At 38.5% G+C, this 18,359-nt stretch overlaps 1 protein-coding gene across 4 annotated transcripts in view; it reads right to left on the bottom strand.

The window, feature by feature from the left end:
- Positions 1-106: 106 nt before the first annotated feature.
- LOC124226091 (tomoregulin-1) overlaps positions 107-18,359 on the bottom strand; it is a 121,170-nt gene continuing 102,917 nt past the window's right edge. For all 4 annotated transcript variants that reach the window (XM_046638912.1, XM_046638919.1, XM_046638904.1 and 1 more), the window contains 3 exons: positions 12,932-13,055; positions 4,622-4,780; positions 107-1,225 (listed from right to left, as the gene is read on the bottom strand). In XM_046638912.1, coding sequence (XP_046494868.1) covers positions 1,141-1,225; positions 4,622-4,780; positions 12,932-13,055 — 368 coding nt within the window. In that variant the 3' untranslated portion in view covers positions 107-1,140. The remainder of the gene's footprint in view (positions 1,226-4,621; positions 4,781-12,931; positions 13,056-18,359) is intronic.

The following is an 18,359-nucleotide window of genomic DNA, read 5'->3' as shown; positions in this document are numbered from 1 at the left end:
GGACTTTTGAAGTGAAATCTGCTTTTTCTATTAATTACAAATATTAAATGTACTGATATATCAATATCAAAGAATATAGTAAATAAACACACCAAAACAGAGGCCATATAGTGAAAACATTATATTATAACATGCTTTTCCAAACCAAATATTAAAATTAATATTTAATTTTGAACATATTCTTAAATTCTACATGCATACTTCTGAATATCTAAACATGTTAAAACAGCTGAATACATTCTACTCACACTTCAGATCCTTAAACACCAACAATCTATTAATATAGCTATGACTACAGGACAAATTTGGGTAGAGTTCTTAGATAATTTTTAAGCTCACTTTAAGAGCACCAATCATTAACAATCATTTTTGCATTTTATTCACAAACACTGATACAATTTGTTTATTTATGTTAAAACAAATATTTTCTTTAAAAATGAATGTGTATTAAAGTAGTTTAACTGAGAGAGTAGGCTTTATTCCAATCTGTTTGTTAAACAGACTATTCTCACAATACCTAAATCTACCTTTCAGTGATCGGCTCCATCATTGCTACCAGATACTTTCCCAAATTATCAGAATTATTTTTTCAAAGAGAGGAATAACCAAATTCCAGTCCATACATCTTATATTTTACATCTAACACACACAGCTTTATAGTTCATGCGATAGGCAGTGTCTAAAAAATCAGTTTCTAAATCTCAAAAACATTTAAATGTCTATTTAAACACAGTGTCTTCTAGATTTTTTTTTTTGTAAGAAAAGTAATCTGTAAACATCTTTACCTTTAGTTCATGCTTGGTCATTTGCTGTGGTCATTGTGGAAGAAGGGGGTATGACTTTATAACCATTTGTGAAGTGGTCCATCTTTGCAAAAATATTACATTCCATGGGTAAAGAACAAGTCTTAGAATTACCATGTGGTACAAATTTGTGAAATCAATTTCTGTATTTAAAAACATAAAACAAAGACTACTAAACAGTCCAAAACTGTTGTAGCTGAATATTCTAAATACGAGCCAACAGTACTGCACTAAAAATGTCCAAAAATAAGGCCTCTGAAATAAATATTTCCATTCTTTAAAAAAAGACATAATAAATGTACATCACATGGTCAGTGTACATATAAAAGTTATCATCTTAAACCATTCTGGATGACGTATCTGAAGTAAAATGACCTAGGTTTTGCTTCTGTCGTCGTCCTCTGTTGTTTTTAGGGCATTTTCTGTTGAGTTAAAAAAAAGAGAAGAAAAATGTCATTTTGTTTAGAATATTTCAAATGTTTCCAAAGTAATACACATCTCACTCATAAGGCCACACTGCATGCGATCACATGACGGGGAAACAGGATGCTACTTGAGGCAACACAAGGTGAGGACCAACAAGTCAGACTGCTCTCTTCCCTACAAAGCTGGGAGGTGAGAGGGTTAGATATACGATGCAGGTACGAACACAGCAAAACTCATTCCTGGGGTCTCTACTGCTGCATATGCATCCCCCTGTAGAGGAATGCCTGCCTTCCTCTGGCCTGGTGACTCCCCAGCCACAGTGACAGGAGAAAGGATCCTTATTGACACCCCCCAAAATGACAAGTAAGCTCAGATGAAGGAGAAATCAGGAAGATGTATGCCTGTTAACCTCAGATATGAATACACAGGAAATGCCTAGTGATTTTAGACAATGACTCAAAATAAGTCACTCCACACCCTGCTTGAGCAAACCATAAAATCCAGGAAAGAACAGCCATACCAGGGAGAAGGGACATTCCTTGACTCAGCTCTCATTTTACCGGGCATGTTTCTGCACGGTGGTATGAACCACTGTGCTGTAACTGCTCTTTCCTGCCCACAGGAGTGCAAACAGACGAGCTCTTACTATGCACAAGGCGCTGTGCTACGCAACACGGAATAAAGGGACTGCGATGAATCCTGGAAATTCCGAGTTTGGGCTGTGCAAACTCCTTTTCCTATATATAAAATATTAAATTAAGAGTTGGACTAACTTCTAAAATCTCTGCCAGCACGGAATTTATAATCTAGTGAAAAGAAAGTCTTGCAACAATGAGTACTCCTACTCTAAAGTTCCATATTTTCATTCAACCTCAAAGAGCACTGTTTTGCCTTGACTTAAAAGCCTGGATGGTAACACTTCCGTTTTATACACTGTTTTCCACAAATTTTATCTCCATTTCATAAATAAGGAAACTGGTTGAGAGGTGCAAAAATCCTCTTTAACATGTCACTAACGCACCATGACCTTGGAAAAGTTCCAACTTCCTGGGGCCATGGTGTTTTTCAACTATAAAATAAGGGTGTTTGGCTAGGATGATGTCCAAAGTCCCTGCCAATCTGTCACTCTATGAGTCTAAAAACATAAAAGATTCCAAGCATAAAAGAATAAAATTTTACTTATACAGTGTTGATAAGCAGGTCAGTAGGAACATCCTTTTAAAAAAGGATTCCTCCCACGTAGCAGCCACCACGACAAGTGAACAGCTGTCCCATAACGGACTGTGTGGGAGAGACACTCCTTAAAAATTCAATGGAGATGACCAAGCACATAATTATGATATCTAAATCCAAGAGCGCAACACATCTATCTAGGGGAGAAAATCTCACAATAAAAAGACAGGCCTCAAGGAGAGACTGATGATAAATTCAGTGAGATGACCCTTCAGTGATGGAGACAGTGGGCAGTGAAGACATTATAACACAGTTAAAAACACAGTGATGTCTAAGTGTCTGTGAAGGCAGCAAACACATGTGGAGTATAAAGTAGAGGATACAGACTTGAAAACTACCTGCCAGGTCATTTTAATTTAGTAGTTGAGGATTATAGCGCACTGAGAACAAAAGCACAGAGCTGGAGAAGAGGCTGGATTAGGATTTATAAAGGGTTTAACCATCTGTGCGACCTTGGGCAAGGCATTTCCCATCCTGGGGCTTTAGTTTCCTCAATTCTCTAGAATGAAGGGGTTGAAATCAAAGTTGCTTTCCACTCACTCTGACATTCTTTGATCTTCTTAAAGGTGACACTGTCACCAGGCCTCAAAATCTTCTCTTATCTTTACCTTAACTTCTTTCACCTTCCAAATCATTTATTACCCTACTCCTGCTTTCCTCTAGTAATGCCCTAAATGCTCTCCTTCTACCTCACATTTTCATTCCTTCAACGAAGTTTGCAGGTGACACTCAGATTAATGCTCTGGAAAAATGGTTCATACCAAGTTCCTCTCCTGCTCAAAACCCTCAACAGCTACAAAATCAAGTTTGAACCTTGCTCCCACACCACGATCATACTTGGCAAATATATTTCCCAAGATGACTCAACGTGGACTCTTCTCTTGGTTTGGGAATCCAGCGGCACTGAATCCAAATCAAGGCACTTCCACTCATGGGTAGATGACCACAGGCAAATTACTTAAGCTCCGCACCTATATTAAATGGCCAGAGGCAACCCTGCTGTTGCACGTTTTTATTCTATCTTCTCTTTCCTGTCATTATTTTTTATGTCATTATGTCTCTACTTTAATCTACTGCCCAATATTATACTCAGCAGTCTTGCCTAAGGGCAGATCATCTGTTCTATGGAATAAAGTCCACTGACTTTAGAATCTGAATTTTATGAAAAATAGCTGTTAGAGAACCCTTGTTATCATTTCTAGATTTATCATTTCAGCTCCAGATGGCTGAGACTACTGAAAGTCTGGCTTCTATCCAGACCTTGGATAGAAGAGCCATAAATCCATTATGGCCTGCCAATATCTGTACTTGATATGCTCCAATCCTCTGCCCAGAATAATGCAGAAAAGCATAGGGATGATGCTTATGGGACTTCTGAACCAAACCTTAAAGGAGGTAGGAAGAGGGAAGCGAGAAGAAAATACACAAGACCAGGAAGCATACACACAATATGAACTTGATTTGCTTTGATTTTTCACAGGTGAGATTCCAACTTCTACTCAGCTTGAAAAATACCCATTTTATGCCAACTGCACTCCAAATAGGTCCTTTAATTTGGAGTTTAGTTGCAATAAACTCCAATGGTTTTAGTTATGATAGAGAATTTTAAAGCTTAGTATTTATGACCATATTCCAGAAAACAAAATAACATTAGCACAACGATATAATAAGAAAAGCGGTTTTCGGTAACCTCTGATTTATTCCTTCTTATTATATTTACTATGGATAAAGTATATTCTTAGGGCATGAAACATCTTTTAGTTCTGCCAGGCTTAAAAAATTTCTGCATAGGTCTTCTGTGCATGTTCAGGCCATTCTAAAAGTTCTGCCACCACCATTATTGTCCCTGAATGCAGTGTTAGAACACACAGTTCTGAGTCCCTAAATTCCTTTATGTCATTGAATATTCTCATTCTCCCTCTGCCTGTAGCCCAAAAATACCTGTATTCCTGGGAATGAGTTCTTGCCCATATTCTAAAGAAGCAAGACAGGGAGAGGTCAGATCGATGGAAACATCAGTGAATTGATTCTAGGGCTTTTTCCTAAAAAACTGGTTGGAGTTAAAGCCCCTATGATTTTGCGTGTGCTTCAAGGGTCTTTCTAATTTAACAGCTACCCACCTCTAATTTAAAGTTGGTATTTCTCAGGTCATGACCTACCTTGTTATGCACATGACAATTGCTACTATGATGGCAATCTGCACAGCTCCGATAATGGCTGCAATGAGAACATGGGTGAGCTTTTGCCTACTTGGCACTACATAGAGAATACTAAAGTCTGTCTTTTCACAGTGCTGTCCAGTGTAACCAGATTCACATCTGAAAAGGGGAAAAAAAAAAAGACTACTATGAGAATTACAAACCTCAATAACTCCAGGTTTTAAAATTAAAAGATACAGAAGAATGATAAATTTAAATCAGAATAGAAAATCAGGCACTCTCCCACCATTGGCAAAAAAACTGCCATTTGTCTATTTCCTTACATGTTTTCTGATGCCTATTTTACACAGCGCTTCTTTCACCTACCATGATATCACATTAATTTTAAAGTTGCTAAATAGTCTTTATTACCTTTATTCAAAAACAAATATCTAGGGGCCAGCCCAGTGGTGCAGTGGTTAAGATCACACATTCTGCCTTGGCAGCCTGGGGTTCGCCAGTTCAGATGTCAGGTACAGACCTACGTACTGCTTGTCAAGTCATGCTGTGGCAGGCGTCCCACATATAAAATAGAGGAAGCTGGGCACAGATGTTAGCTCAGGGCCAGTCTTCCTCAGCAAAAAGAAGAGGATTGGCAGCAGATGTTAGCTCAGGGCTAATCTTCCTCAAAAAAAAACAACAACAAAAAACAGATATCTAATATTCCATTCAGTGGTTATAATATAGCAATCTATTCCTTGTTCTAAGACATATGAGCTATTTTCCAGTTTTCACAATTATAAATTAGGTGTGGTAAACACTTTGGTGAATGTGCACTTTTCTATATTTAGTGCTATTCCTTAGGCTAGATACTTGGAAATAGGATTATTGAATAAATAAGCATAAACATTTACAGTTCTTTGATGATAGCACCCAACTATCTTCAAGACACTTTTCAGTGCATATATATAATATGATCTTTTAAGATGCGAGTGGGAAAGGAAAATAAGTTATTAATGACAGAAATGAAGCCAAGCAGTCAAGTAGGTGCTAATCTTAGAAATTATTTAATTCCAATTAGAAGTAAATAAAAAGGCAACAACATCAGCTGATGATAATAATTTGACAGGGGAAAACATTTCAGATATTTAACAGAAAATTCACATTTTTTAGCTGACAGAGTGAAATGTATAAATTAGCCAGCCTTCAGTTGGAACTGATTAATAAAACATCTGAAGTGTATTTATTAATGTCCCACACTTCATTATAAAAAAAAGATTCTTTAATAAAGCACATATACCAACAACAAAGAAACTTGGGAGAATGAAACAGGGGACACCACGGGTGATATGAGCCCACGAATCCCATCCCTGAGGTTCCGAGACACCTGCCAGTAGGTTTCACACTGGGCTCTAAGCTTCCTAGCAGACAAAAAAAGGTAGTAAGGTAGATATATAATTCATAGAACAGAATTGAGTGCCCAGATATAAACCCATTCACCTATGGTCAACTGATTTTCAACAAGGGTGCTCAGTGGGAAAAGAGCAATCTCTTCAACAAATGGTGCTGGGACAACTGGACATCCACAGGCAAAAGAATGAAGCTGGACCTCTTCCTCACAACATACACAAAAACTAACTCAAAACGGATCATAGATCTAAATGTAAGAGCTAAAATTAAAAAACTCTTAGGGGGGAAAAGGAGTAAATGTTCACGACCTTAGATTAGGGAATGATTTCTTAGATATGACACCAAAAGCACAAGGAACAACAACAAAAGAGACAGACTGGACTAAAACAAAATTAAAATCTTTTGCACTTAAGGACACTATCAAAGGAGGGAAAAGACAAACCTACAGGAGGGGAGAAACTTTTTCCAAATTACGTATCTTTTTTTTTTTTGGCTGAGAAGATTTGCCCTGAGCTAACATCTGCTGCCAATCTTCTTCTTTTTTTTGTATGTGCACCACCACCACATCCTGGCCACTGACAGATGAGTGGTGTAGGTCCACACCAAAGCAGAGTGTGCCAAACTTAACCACTAGGCAACCAGGGCTGGCCCACAAATTATATATTTGATAAGAGACTTGTATCTGGAACATATAAAGAACTATTACAACTTATTAACAAAAGGCAAAAAAATGCAAAAATGGGCAAAAAGATCTCAATACACATTTTTCTAACTAAGATATACTGATAGCCAATAACACATGAAAAGACGCTCAACATCATTAGTCATCAGGAAAACACAAACTACAATAAGATACCACTTCACACCCAAGAGGATGGCCAGAATCAAAAAGTCAGATAATAACAAGTGATGGCAACAGTAGAGCAGGGAATAAAAAATGGTGCAGCCACTTTGGAAAAGAGTCTGGCAGTTCCCCAAAAAGTTAAACACAGAGTTACCATTTGGCTCAGCAATTCCACTCGTAAGCATTTACCCATATGAAATTAAAACACACGTGCACACAAAAACTTACAAACAATTGTTCAAGGAAGCATTATTCATAATACCCAAAAAGTGGAAACAATTCAAATATACATCAACTGATAAGTGGAATTAAAAAATGTGGTACTGTCCGTTCAACAGAATATTATTCAGCCATATAAAGGAACAAAGTACTGATACAAAGTGCTACCACGTGGATACACCTTAAAAGTATTATGCTAAGTTAAAGAAGCCAGACACAAAAGACTACATATTATATGAATCCACTTAAATGAAATGTCCAAAATAGGTAAATCTATAGAGGCAGAAAATAGATTAGTGGTTGTCCAGGGCCTAGGAAGAAGGAGAGATATGAGACTAATAGCTAAAGGGCCTGGAGTTTCTTCTGGATGATAAAATATTCTAATATTGACTGTGGTGAGTGCACAACTCTGTGAATAGACTAAAAACCATCGGATTGTAAAAAAGAATGAAAGAAAAGAAAGTGGTAAGATCATTCACACAAAATACAGTCTCCATAAAATAAAATCAAAGCAGTTGTTCAAAAGAACCAGTTACTATTTTTACTAAATTCAAGGAACTTTATCTCATTGGTCCTCGTGTAAAGAGAGCACTGTCTGACATTAGAGATCATCATTCTTAACAGCACAGCTGCAATAACTTCAATGATATAATGAAGTCTCGTAAGATTTTTAAAATACTATCTTTCACAGTAGGCTAATGGCCAAAAGTCAAAGCTCAGTAAAATAAAAACAGTTCTAAAGGGGGCTATAAAAATGTCCTAGATAGGTAGCCCTCTGAATGTGAAGCTTAATCCAAAAATTAAAATCAGAATATCGAGAAGAATGTGTAGGCCATATACGGTTCAGGCAATCCTCCCTGGATATTATTTTTGTAACTGACTTTTGGGTCATACTCTCCAAATATCTCAAGTATTAACTTTCAGGTTATTACTTCTTCTTCTGTTATGGATTAAAGGCAGATCCAGGCACCTGGTCCTCTGCCCTCTATTCTTGCATCCCACACACCCTCCATAGTAATTTCATTCCCTCCTGTGGCCTCATGCGCTGATTCATTTGCTCACCCATATTTACTGACATGTTTACGGACATGTGCTGGGTACTGTAGTGGCATTTGGGATACATCAGTGAGCAAAACAAAGATACCTGGCCTGTTTACCCTCTAGCAGGGGAGGGAGGGACAATAAACATAAGTAAATAAAATGGTTATGTTAGAAGGTGACAGGTACTACTCAAAAAGAAACAGAATTAAGGGGGTGCCAGGTATGGGCCAGGAAGGGAGGACTGCAATTTTAAGTAAGGCAGTCGGGGTAGGTTTCATTAAGAAGTGAAGGAGTAAAGACATGTGAGTAAAGACATGAAGGAGGTGAAGGATTCTGCCATTTGGAACAACTGGGAGAGCATATCGGGCAAAGGAAGAGTTGGTGCAAAGATGGTGAGGTGAGAGCATGAGTGCACGGCGTGTCCAAGGAACAGCAAGCGTGTCTGGAGGGAGGTGGGAAAGCGGAAAGGGAAGCAGGGGACCAAGACAGACAGGTGACGGGGGCAAACGGTGTAGGGCCTTCTGCACTCACTGAGATGGAGGAGCCACTGGAACGGTTTTAGCAGAGGAATGATATGAACTGACATTTATTTTAAAAGGCTCACTCTGGCTGCTGTGCTGAATATGGACTGAAAGACACAATCAGGGAAGTTACCACATTAATGCCAGGGAGAAAAAATGGAGGCCTGCACCAGGAACAGCAGTGGCAAGGGTGAGAAGTAACCGAATTCTGGATATATTCTGAACTAGAGCAAACGGGATTTCCCAACTGACTGGCTGTGGAGTTTGAGAGAGAGAAGAGTCAGAGATGTATCAGAGGTGTTTTGTCTGAGCAAATGAAAAGATGAAGTTGACATCAACCGAGATAGAGAAGGTTACAGGTGGAGCAGGTTTAGGAGAGGGGAGGCAGATCAGGAGATCAGCTTAGGTCCTACCGAGCTTGAGGTGTCAGAAATCTAAGTGAAAATGTCAAGGAGGGACAGGGATCTATGAGTTCCAGGCTTAGGAGAGAGGTCTGAGATTTATGTAAATTAAAAGTCATCAGCATATGTCAGGTAAAGCCCTGAGACTGGATGGAATCACTAAGAAAGAAGACCAGGACTGGACCCTGATGCACGCCCACATTGAGAGGTCAGGGAGCAAAAGAGGAAGCAGCCAAGAAGACCAAAAGGAATGGTCAGGGAAGAGGGAGAAAACCAAAAGCTCATGTAATCCCAAAGCCAAGTAAAGAATGTGTATCACACAAGAAGGACTGATCAATTATGTCAAATGCTACTGATCATTCAAAAGTAATTTAAGACTAAGAATTGACCAGTGAATTTAGCAACAAGAACAGTCTCAGTGGAGCGTTGGGGGCAAAAGCTTATTGGAGTGGGTTCAAGAGCAATGGGAAGTGAGGGAGTGGAGACCAACCATAGACAACTCTTTCAAGTTCTCCTGCCAAGGACGGTAGCTGGTGCAAGTGAGAACAAGGGTTTTTTCCCCATGATAGAAGAAATAAAAATGTATTTATGAATATATATAAAATATATTTATACAAAGATATATGACATGGAGAAAAAGAGAGAGAATTGCTGGTAGATAGTGAAAGTCTGTAGAAGTTCCCTTCATACTGCTTCAGTTTTCTCAGTGAACTTGGAAACAAGATCATCCGCAGAGAGGAAGGATGAGAGAGGACGTACTGACAGTCTGAAGAGAGAGGTGAAGGTATGAAGCAGTCCTCTGGGAGAGAAGGAGAATGAATGGACTACACTTACAGAATGACTGCCTGGCAGTGTGAAGGGCCCACGTCGAGCACAAACGTCAGCAAGACAAGTCAACTGGGTGGTGTGCCTTTCAACAGCAGCCATGTTCAGCTGTATGCGTGTAGGTATGCAATAGGCGGGGGGTCGGAATGAACCAGCGTTATAGCATTGTCAGGTGAGTATGATGAACTAGGGGAGGACTACAGTGACTGTCCATGGAATTTCAGCTGAGTAAGGAGGAAAGAGGACATTCAGGTGATAGGATCAATAAACTGAGGCCTAAGGGGATGGAAGGACTTCTGGGTAGGAACTAGAAGGGATATGCTAGAAATGGAATGGTTCCCAAATGTCTCCTAAGTTCTAAAACCAAAATATATCCAGTAGCCTACAAGACATCCATAACCGGATACCCCACAAGCACCTGAGACCAAGAATATTAACCTGAATACATCATTTTCCCCTAAATCCTATTCCCTCTGCCAACTGTACTTCCCCACTCAATTCTGCCTTAGCCAGAAACCTGGGAGACTCTTCTCACTCTTCCTTCCCACTACCTCCCACCAACTCCCACATTCCTATCCTCATACCCAGACGGTCACTAAAACCTATGGATTCAACCACCTGCTTCTTTCTCTGCAATTCGTCTCCTTATCTCAGTCCAACTACAACTCCTTTACTTAGTTCAGGCTCTCACTTCTTACTAATATACAGTCTCCTAATCCATTTTCCACAAAGCAGCACCAGAGTGGCTTTCAGATCTGATCACCTCTTTCTCACTTAAATTCTTAAGTGGTTTCTTGCTGCCTTTAAAATAAAGGACAAGCTCCTGGGATGGCAGAAATGTTCCTGTGACCTGCCCCTCCTCTCACAATGTCCGCCACCCCCTGAACATTGAAGTGCCTTGTCTGAAGTCCCTAATCATCTCCTGTACATCTATGTGTGACAGCATTTTTCATATTAAATTTTAATTGCTTATTATGTGTCAGTCTTTTCCACCAGATTATACGTTTTTTTGAAGGCATGATCCATGGATCCCTGGAATATTTCAATTTAAGACCCCAGTGCCAGGTAAAATTTGGTACAAAGTAAGCAATAAATAAATAAACAAACAAACAAATTAATTGTGGGACAATGTGAGAAGATTCTAACCTGATAATAGGACTATGGCTAAAGGTTCCTCACCCCTGCCTGTTTACTGCCACCCAAACTACTACACCCAGCTACTAGTGGAAGTGCATGTGATGTTATGGCCTGGTTCTTGTAGACATTGAAGTACTCTGACACAAGAAAAACATCAACTGCTTTTTAGGAGTTATCAGTGTACAGAAAAGTGATTCTTTAGCATTTAAGAAACACCCCTGGTCTGGAAAAGAGGGAAAAGTTGATAATCATCATGTCATTCAAAACACAATTTACTGAGTAGCTACTGGGCTAGGTCCTATGCAAGGTACTAGGAAGACGGTGGTAGGCAAAACAGAGTCCCCGACCTAATGGCACTTACAGTCTAATACTAGCAATTGCTATTTATTAAATACACACTGTGTACCAGGTGTCGTGCTAAGCATTTTACCTATACTATCTCATCTAATTTTAACAACGCTTGGAGGTAGGCACTTTTATTAATATAATTTTAGACATGAGAAAAGTGAGGTTTAGAAATTTTAAGTGACTGCCAAAGGGCATAACTGATAATTGGCCAGTCTGGTGTATCTGATTCCAAAGCCTTTAACCACCATACCATCCAATCCTGTTACTGTCAATTCATAAAATACTACAAAGTGCCTGATATCACTTCACTATCAGGACATCATCCTCTCTCATCCTTCCTGTAGGTATCTTGAAAGATGCTCCACCCTAAGAGTACAACGCGATCTGAACTTCTATCAAGATGTATGCCACTGTGACACAAATGAGGAATCCACTGTATGTTTTTGTTTTACAACTGCCCTAATAAAACGCTACATGTTGATTAATTTTACTGGCCTGTTCTCTTTTGTACAGCTGTAGTTTTTAAGTGTTTGGGAAAAGGCGGGGGTGGGTGGTTAGCTCCTCCAAAAACAAGGAAAACTTTCAATCAGGAAAAATTCAAAAGCTTAAATTTAACAAAGAATTATTTAACTATTAACAGTTTACAGTGTTTTATTTTGTTTTGTTTTTTAACAGGAGGAGAAGGAAAAAAGAGTCAGGAGAAGGGAGCTAAAGGAGTAGAGGGACCAGGAGACCCGCTTTCTTTTACTTCTTGAAGAGAAAGATTCACTGGCTTCTGGGTTGACAGGACAAAAGAAAAGTATAATATTTCTCCATGTCTTGGTGTTTTGACTAAGAAACAAAAAAAAAAGATTCTGGCCAACTGTGGGAAGCAGGAGTAAGCAGAATGAGAGCAATCTCCCCTGGTCTATGGAAACATTACCTGGCTACCTAGACCAACCTGGGGCAGAGGGTGAGGTCCCAGCAGCAGCAGCACAAGAAGTGTTAGTGGTAGACAGACACAGAACCACAAAAGGCACTCAGCTCATCAGGCTGAGGATCAGGAAACCTGAGACCTAGTCTTGTCCCAGCTCTATTTCTAACTTGCTCCTGATCCTGAGCAAGTCACAGAGCCTCTCTGGAATCAGAAAGGGAAGATTGACACCCTTTCCATTTCCATCTCTCACATCACACCTGGTTCTAACATCCCCATCCCCTTATTTTTAGAAATCTATTTTAGTACATATTTTGAGTTTCATGTTCTCTGTTCTTAACACATTCTTTAGTCCTTCAACCACTTGGTGACAGATTGCCTAAAAACCAAAATAGCGTCGGAATATGGTATATTTATTTTTCATATTAAAAAATACATAACACTAAAAATGTTAAGCCCATAATCTCAAAACCCAAATACAACATCTGCAGGTTTTTTTTGCAAATTACTTGCCAATTTTTTTCCAAACTATGCTAATTTATTTTTTTACATCTCTACAACAAACAAACGTTACTTTTTGATAATATTTAGTCCACATTTCATTTCCTTCTATAGAGCAGTGACCACTGATGGAAAAAATTTCTCACCTCTGATCTGGAGGTAATGACTTACCTACAAGAAGCCTTCTGAGTGGAATAAATGAATTCACATTTTCCATGGATGCAGTAACCATTGAGGTTTTCAGGGCAAGGCATGTGGTTTCCAATATAAACATCTTCTCTTTGATCACTAGCATCTTAAAAGAACATAAAGCAGTTCAATAAATAGTGAAAAGCAAATTGAAAAATATGGACTTTTCAGAGGTTCTGAGACAACAAATAAATTCACCCCTTGCTGGGTAATTTGGAAAGGCAATTTATCAGAGGGGAGTTGGAAGAGAACCAAGGTCCCATTATGCCACAAACAGCCTGTTTAGATTCAAAGCACTTGAAAATATTTGCAGGATGTGACTACTACAAGCTACTGTTGTTTAAAAACAATCTGCCAAGGGCCAGGCCCCATGGCCTAGTGGTTAAGTTTGGTGCACTCTGTTTTGGTGGCCTAGGTTCATGAGTTCAGATCCCGGGTGTGGACCTACACCACTCGTCAGCCATGCTGTGGTGGCAACCCACATAAAAAATACAGGAAGATTGGCACAGATGTTAATTCAGGACTAATCTTCCTCAAGCAAAGAAAAGAGGAAGATTGGCAACAGATGTTGGCTCAGGGCTAATCTTCCTCAGGGGAAAAAAACGAAATCTTCCCCAAAAATATTAAACATGTTTGCTAAAGAAATAAATGTCACTTCTAGAATAAAGCTCACCTCTGTGACAGAGAGATGGTATATATAGCACTGACTTTTGGAGAACTAATTTACTCTAATCATTCACCTAAGGGCTACAAAATTGAGGCCAAAGAACACTGGAATGGCAGAGAGCAAGTGAGGGGATTCTGAAATTTTAGGGTGAAATGTTTATTTTTGGAATTAAAGCTACTGATTTTTTCCAAATGAAAATAGCTTTGCTATTCTTTCTATATAGTTTTTCTTAGTATACGTTATTATAAAAAAATTCAAATAACATAGAAAACAAATAAAAAAGAAATTTAAAATCCCCGGAGACCCCTCTATCCGAAGAGAAGCTTTATAAACATGTTGATGAACAACTGTTCAGACTTTTGACCTGACCTGAGTTGTAGTGAAGAAAGGGGAAGTGTGGTGAGTAATTCCACTGTCAGAAATGGGAAGAGAGTTAGGGAGGAAAGAGAGAAAGAGCAGGAAAGATGAAGACATGGGGACCCAGTCTTCAAAATCAACCATGTTCATTCATTCATTCTCTCTCTATTCCTATTTCTTTCTCTCTCTCTCTCTCATATACTTACATATGCAATACTCATTCACATCCCCAGACATTTTGGAATGGATTTTTGTACTTTTTTTCTGGCATATACACTAATACTTTAATCGTCAGCTCTATGGACCCAGAGTTCCCCAATGTCTAAGGCCTGTCCGTGTGTAGGAAAAATTCCCAGGCTTCCTGCCCTTTCTCTTTTACAGTTCCAGCTTGCAGATTCTGTGCATTATTCAGCTGTGTGACCATGAGCACACCACCCTCTCTAAGCCTGAGATTTCATGATTGTAAAATCAGGATCATAATAGGACCTACACTTCATGCAGTTTTGAGAGGATTAGGCAAGAAAATTAATGTATGTAAAAGACACTAAAACAACCAGCTATCTATATAGCACATCAGGTAATGGCAAAGGCTTATCCCCCACAAAATACAGAGAAAGGTGTCAATAAATTTGAAGAATGTTAATGGAAATAAGGAATAAAATAGGAAGCTGTGAGTATATATGCGTATATGGGAAGGAGAAGAGCAACAGAGAAGTGGGAATAGAGGCATCAAGTGTGAAAATACTGAGAACTAAAAATGCAGATTTTCTGGAGATCAATATTTACATATAAAACAAAAAAATTTTAGTGATTACTAAGCTCAATGATAGGACAACCAAAGCAGAGAGATCATGTCATCTCTAAAGGACCAAACTGATGCCATTTGACCTCAAAATTTATATATTGACATTGTACTAATTTATGCCTAGAAAGAGAAGTGAACAAGAAGGCAAGAAATCCAACATGTAAGTCCTCCATTTTAAGGATATTTTTGCTATTTTGTGGCCTTGGTCACATCACTTCTTCTCGCTAAGGGAGTAAAATGAGGGCAGCACTGTCCAAGAGAAGTATAATACAAGACACACACGTAGTTTTTTTTTCTAGTAGCCATATTTTTATAAAAGTAAAAATAGGGAAACTAATTTTAATCATATATTTTATTTGACCCAATATATCAAATACCATTTCAACATATCATCAATATAAAAAACTGTGATATTTTACACTCTTTTTTCTTAAATAATTCTTCAAAATCCAGTGAGCACTTCACCTTCATAGCACACCTCAATTCCAACTAGCCACATTTCAAGTACTCGACAGCCATATGTGGCTAGTAGCTACCATACTCGACAGCAAGTAGATGATTTATTCATTTATCATTTATTGATCACCTTCCATATGCCATATGCTAGGTGCTGGGGATAGAAAAATAATTAAGACATATCCCATCCTCAAAGGGCTTACCTGTCCTCCAGCTCCCAAACTATAATTCTGCCACGGCAAAAGAAATCAACCCTCCTTTGGGCTGCTCTAATCCTAGCACCCACTCCTCTACTACAATACTCATGATAATGTCATAACTATTTGAGTTTTTAAAATCAGTCTCTACAATAAGACTGTGAGCTCCTTGAGAATCTAGACATTTGTATTATTCATTTCTTTATAATTCTAACATTTAGAATGTAGTACTCTTCTTGCTATGGTTTCAAACTAAAAATGCTTCTTGACGTTCGCAATCAAGCCATAAGGGACTTAAGGAATGCAACTGTCTCCCACAGCACTCATCACCGTACAACTCTCCAAACATGACACTTTCATACTGTGACACACCGTGAGAGTACAATAATGGGACTACAGAGACTGAGGTTATGTGACAACCTACAATAATAAAGTCCTATAATGTGTGTAACAATAGGACTGTATAGGTCTAGAGAGGTGGTAGTAATATACTAATCTACCATGAGAAAAATCCTATAAACAGCAGGAAATTTCCAGAATAATGCAGAGCTGAAAGCTAGCAGAGAATTCAGTTAACAGGACAGCAATAAGAAAAAGTTAACTAAATTAAGAACAGAGTTTTGAGAAATTAATAGACAAAGTATGACACCAATAGCGTTTATTGAATGAATTAATGAAAGAATGGTATCAAGCTCTACACAGAGCAAAGCCATATAAAACATGGACATGTCTACTAAGACTTTGAAGTTTGTGGCTGACAGAGTCTAAATTCTGCATTCTGCTCAGTGCCAACACTATTCATTCCATTATACTGACAGACTATTTCTGTGCATAGCTATATGCTCAGCTAAGCTAACAAGATATAAAGAAAAAGTTTACATGGTTGCTGCCCTTAAGGAGCTTATAATCAACTTCGGCTTAGACCCTGGGGAAGGGTCTAAGCTGAAGTTGGAAAAAGAAACTGAAATCAGATTATGGAAAAATCTGAACTCCGGGTAAGAAACGTTTTCTTAATTATACAGACTAGGAAGACATTGAAGGCCTCCTAGTTGGAAAGCAACACAATGAGAGCCATGTTTTACACAAAAAATTAATTGAGAGCGGTTGCCTAGGGCTGGAAGTAGGGCAAACGAGGAGTGACTGCTAATGGGTGTGAAGTTTCTTTTGGCGGTAACGAAAATGTTCTAAAATTAGATTAGGATGTGATGCTTGTACTACTCTGTAAATATACTAAAAAAACATTGACTTGCACACTTTAAACAGGTGAACTTAATGGTATGTACATTATCTCTCAAAAAGCTATTAAAAAAATTAATTGGATACAGCATGCAAGACAAAGGGGCAGGGGAACCAAGAGGACCAGATGATCAATCAGGAGGTTACTGCACAATCCAAACAGTGGCAACGAAAAGCCAAGCTAGAGCTCAGCAGTAGGAGTGTATGTGAGAGATACAGAAGCAATAAATACGGCTTGAAGATGCCTAGAGAGTAAATGAGCTCAGACACTCAGATCTGGAAGGGTCCTTGGAGGCCATTTGGTCTTATGAAGGAACTCCTTTAGGTATAACTCCAAGATCCTGTTTCTATTTGAACACTTCAAGAGGTAAAAAACTCAACATAATATAGTTAATTCCAATATTATCAAATTTTCCTTATGTTGAATGAAATCTTTCTTTAACTTTGTATACATTTTCCCAAGTCTGTTCACCCTCTAACCCACTGCTCACCAATTTTTTTTCTTAAGGTCAAACTTCCCCCGGCCTATCCTTTAGATAGTTTGCAACAACCATCTTTAAGAGTGGTGCCCAACGCTAACCCCAATACACTTAAGCACTTAGTAGAACAGAACTGTTCTCTTTATTGAAGATGCTCTTCATACAGAATTATGTAAAATGGCTCTATTCCAAAGAAGATATACAAATGGTCAAAAAGGCAGGAAAAGATGCTCAATATCACTAATCATTAGGGACATGCAAATCAAAACTACAAGTTAGCACCTCATACCCATTAGGATGACTACCATCCAAAAAACAGAGAAAAACAAGTGTTGGCAAGGATCTGGAGAAATTGGAACCCTTGCGCACTACTGGTGAGAATGTACAATGGTACAGGTGCTGTGTAAAACAGTATGGTGGTCCCTCAAAAAATTAAAAATAAAATTACCATATGATCTAGTAATTCCACTTCTGGGTATATACCCAAAAAATTGAAAGCAGAATCTTGAAAAGACAGCTATAGATCCATGTTAATAGGAGCATTATTACAACAACTAAAATGTGAAAACCACCTAAGTGTCCATCAACGGATGAATGGATAAACAAAACAAAAACAATGGAATATTATTCAGCTTTAAAAAGAAAGGAAATTCTAACATTTGCTACAACACGGATAAACTTGAGGACATTATGTTAATTGAAATAAGCCAGTCACGAAAAGACAAACACTGTATGATTCCACTTATATGAGGTACTTAGAGTTGTCAAAATCTTAGAGACAGAAAGTAGGATGGTAGTCGCCAGGACTGAGGGGAGGGGGGAGTAAGGAGTTAGTGTTTAATGGGTACAGTCCCCCAAGTTTTACAAGATGAAACCCTTCTAGAGATGGATGGTGGTGAGGGCTGCAAAACATCATGAATGCATTTAATACCACTGAGCTGTACACTTAAAAATGGTTAAGATGGTAAATTGTTATGTATATTTCACCACAATAAAAAAAATTAGGAAAAAAAAACCCTAAATGTGAGCCTAATCACAGGAGGTCCACTAGAGAGAATGTAGTAAGCCGAGTTCAAATTTAGACCTCCAGTCATCCAGGAAGTATTTATTAAGCATCTGCTATGTTCCAGGCACCATGGAGTTTCAGACAATAGCAGTACAAAGAAAACATAAATGCAAAGACCCACTAGGCAACTGAATACATGAAACTAGT

This window comes from Equus quagga, chromosome 1 (genome assembly GCF_021613505.1).
Source record: "Equus quagga isolate Etosha38 chromosome 1, UCLA_HA_Equagga_1.0, whole genome shotgun sequence".
In the NCBI taxonomy this organism is placed as follows: Eukaryota; Metazoa; Chordata; class Mammalia; order Perissodactyla; family Equidae; genus Equus; species Equus quagga.
The sequence above is the reverse complement of the archived record's forward strand: the minus strand, read 5'-3'. Positions and strand labels throughout refer to the sequence as shown.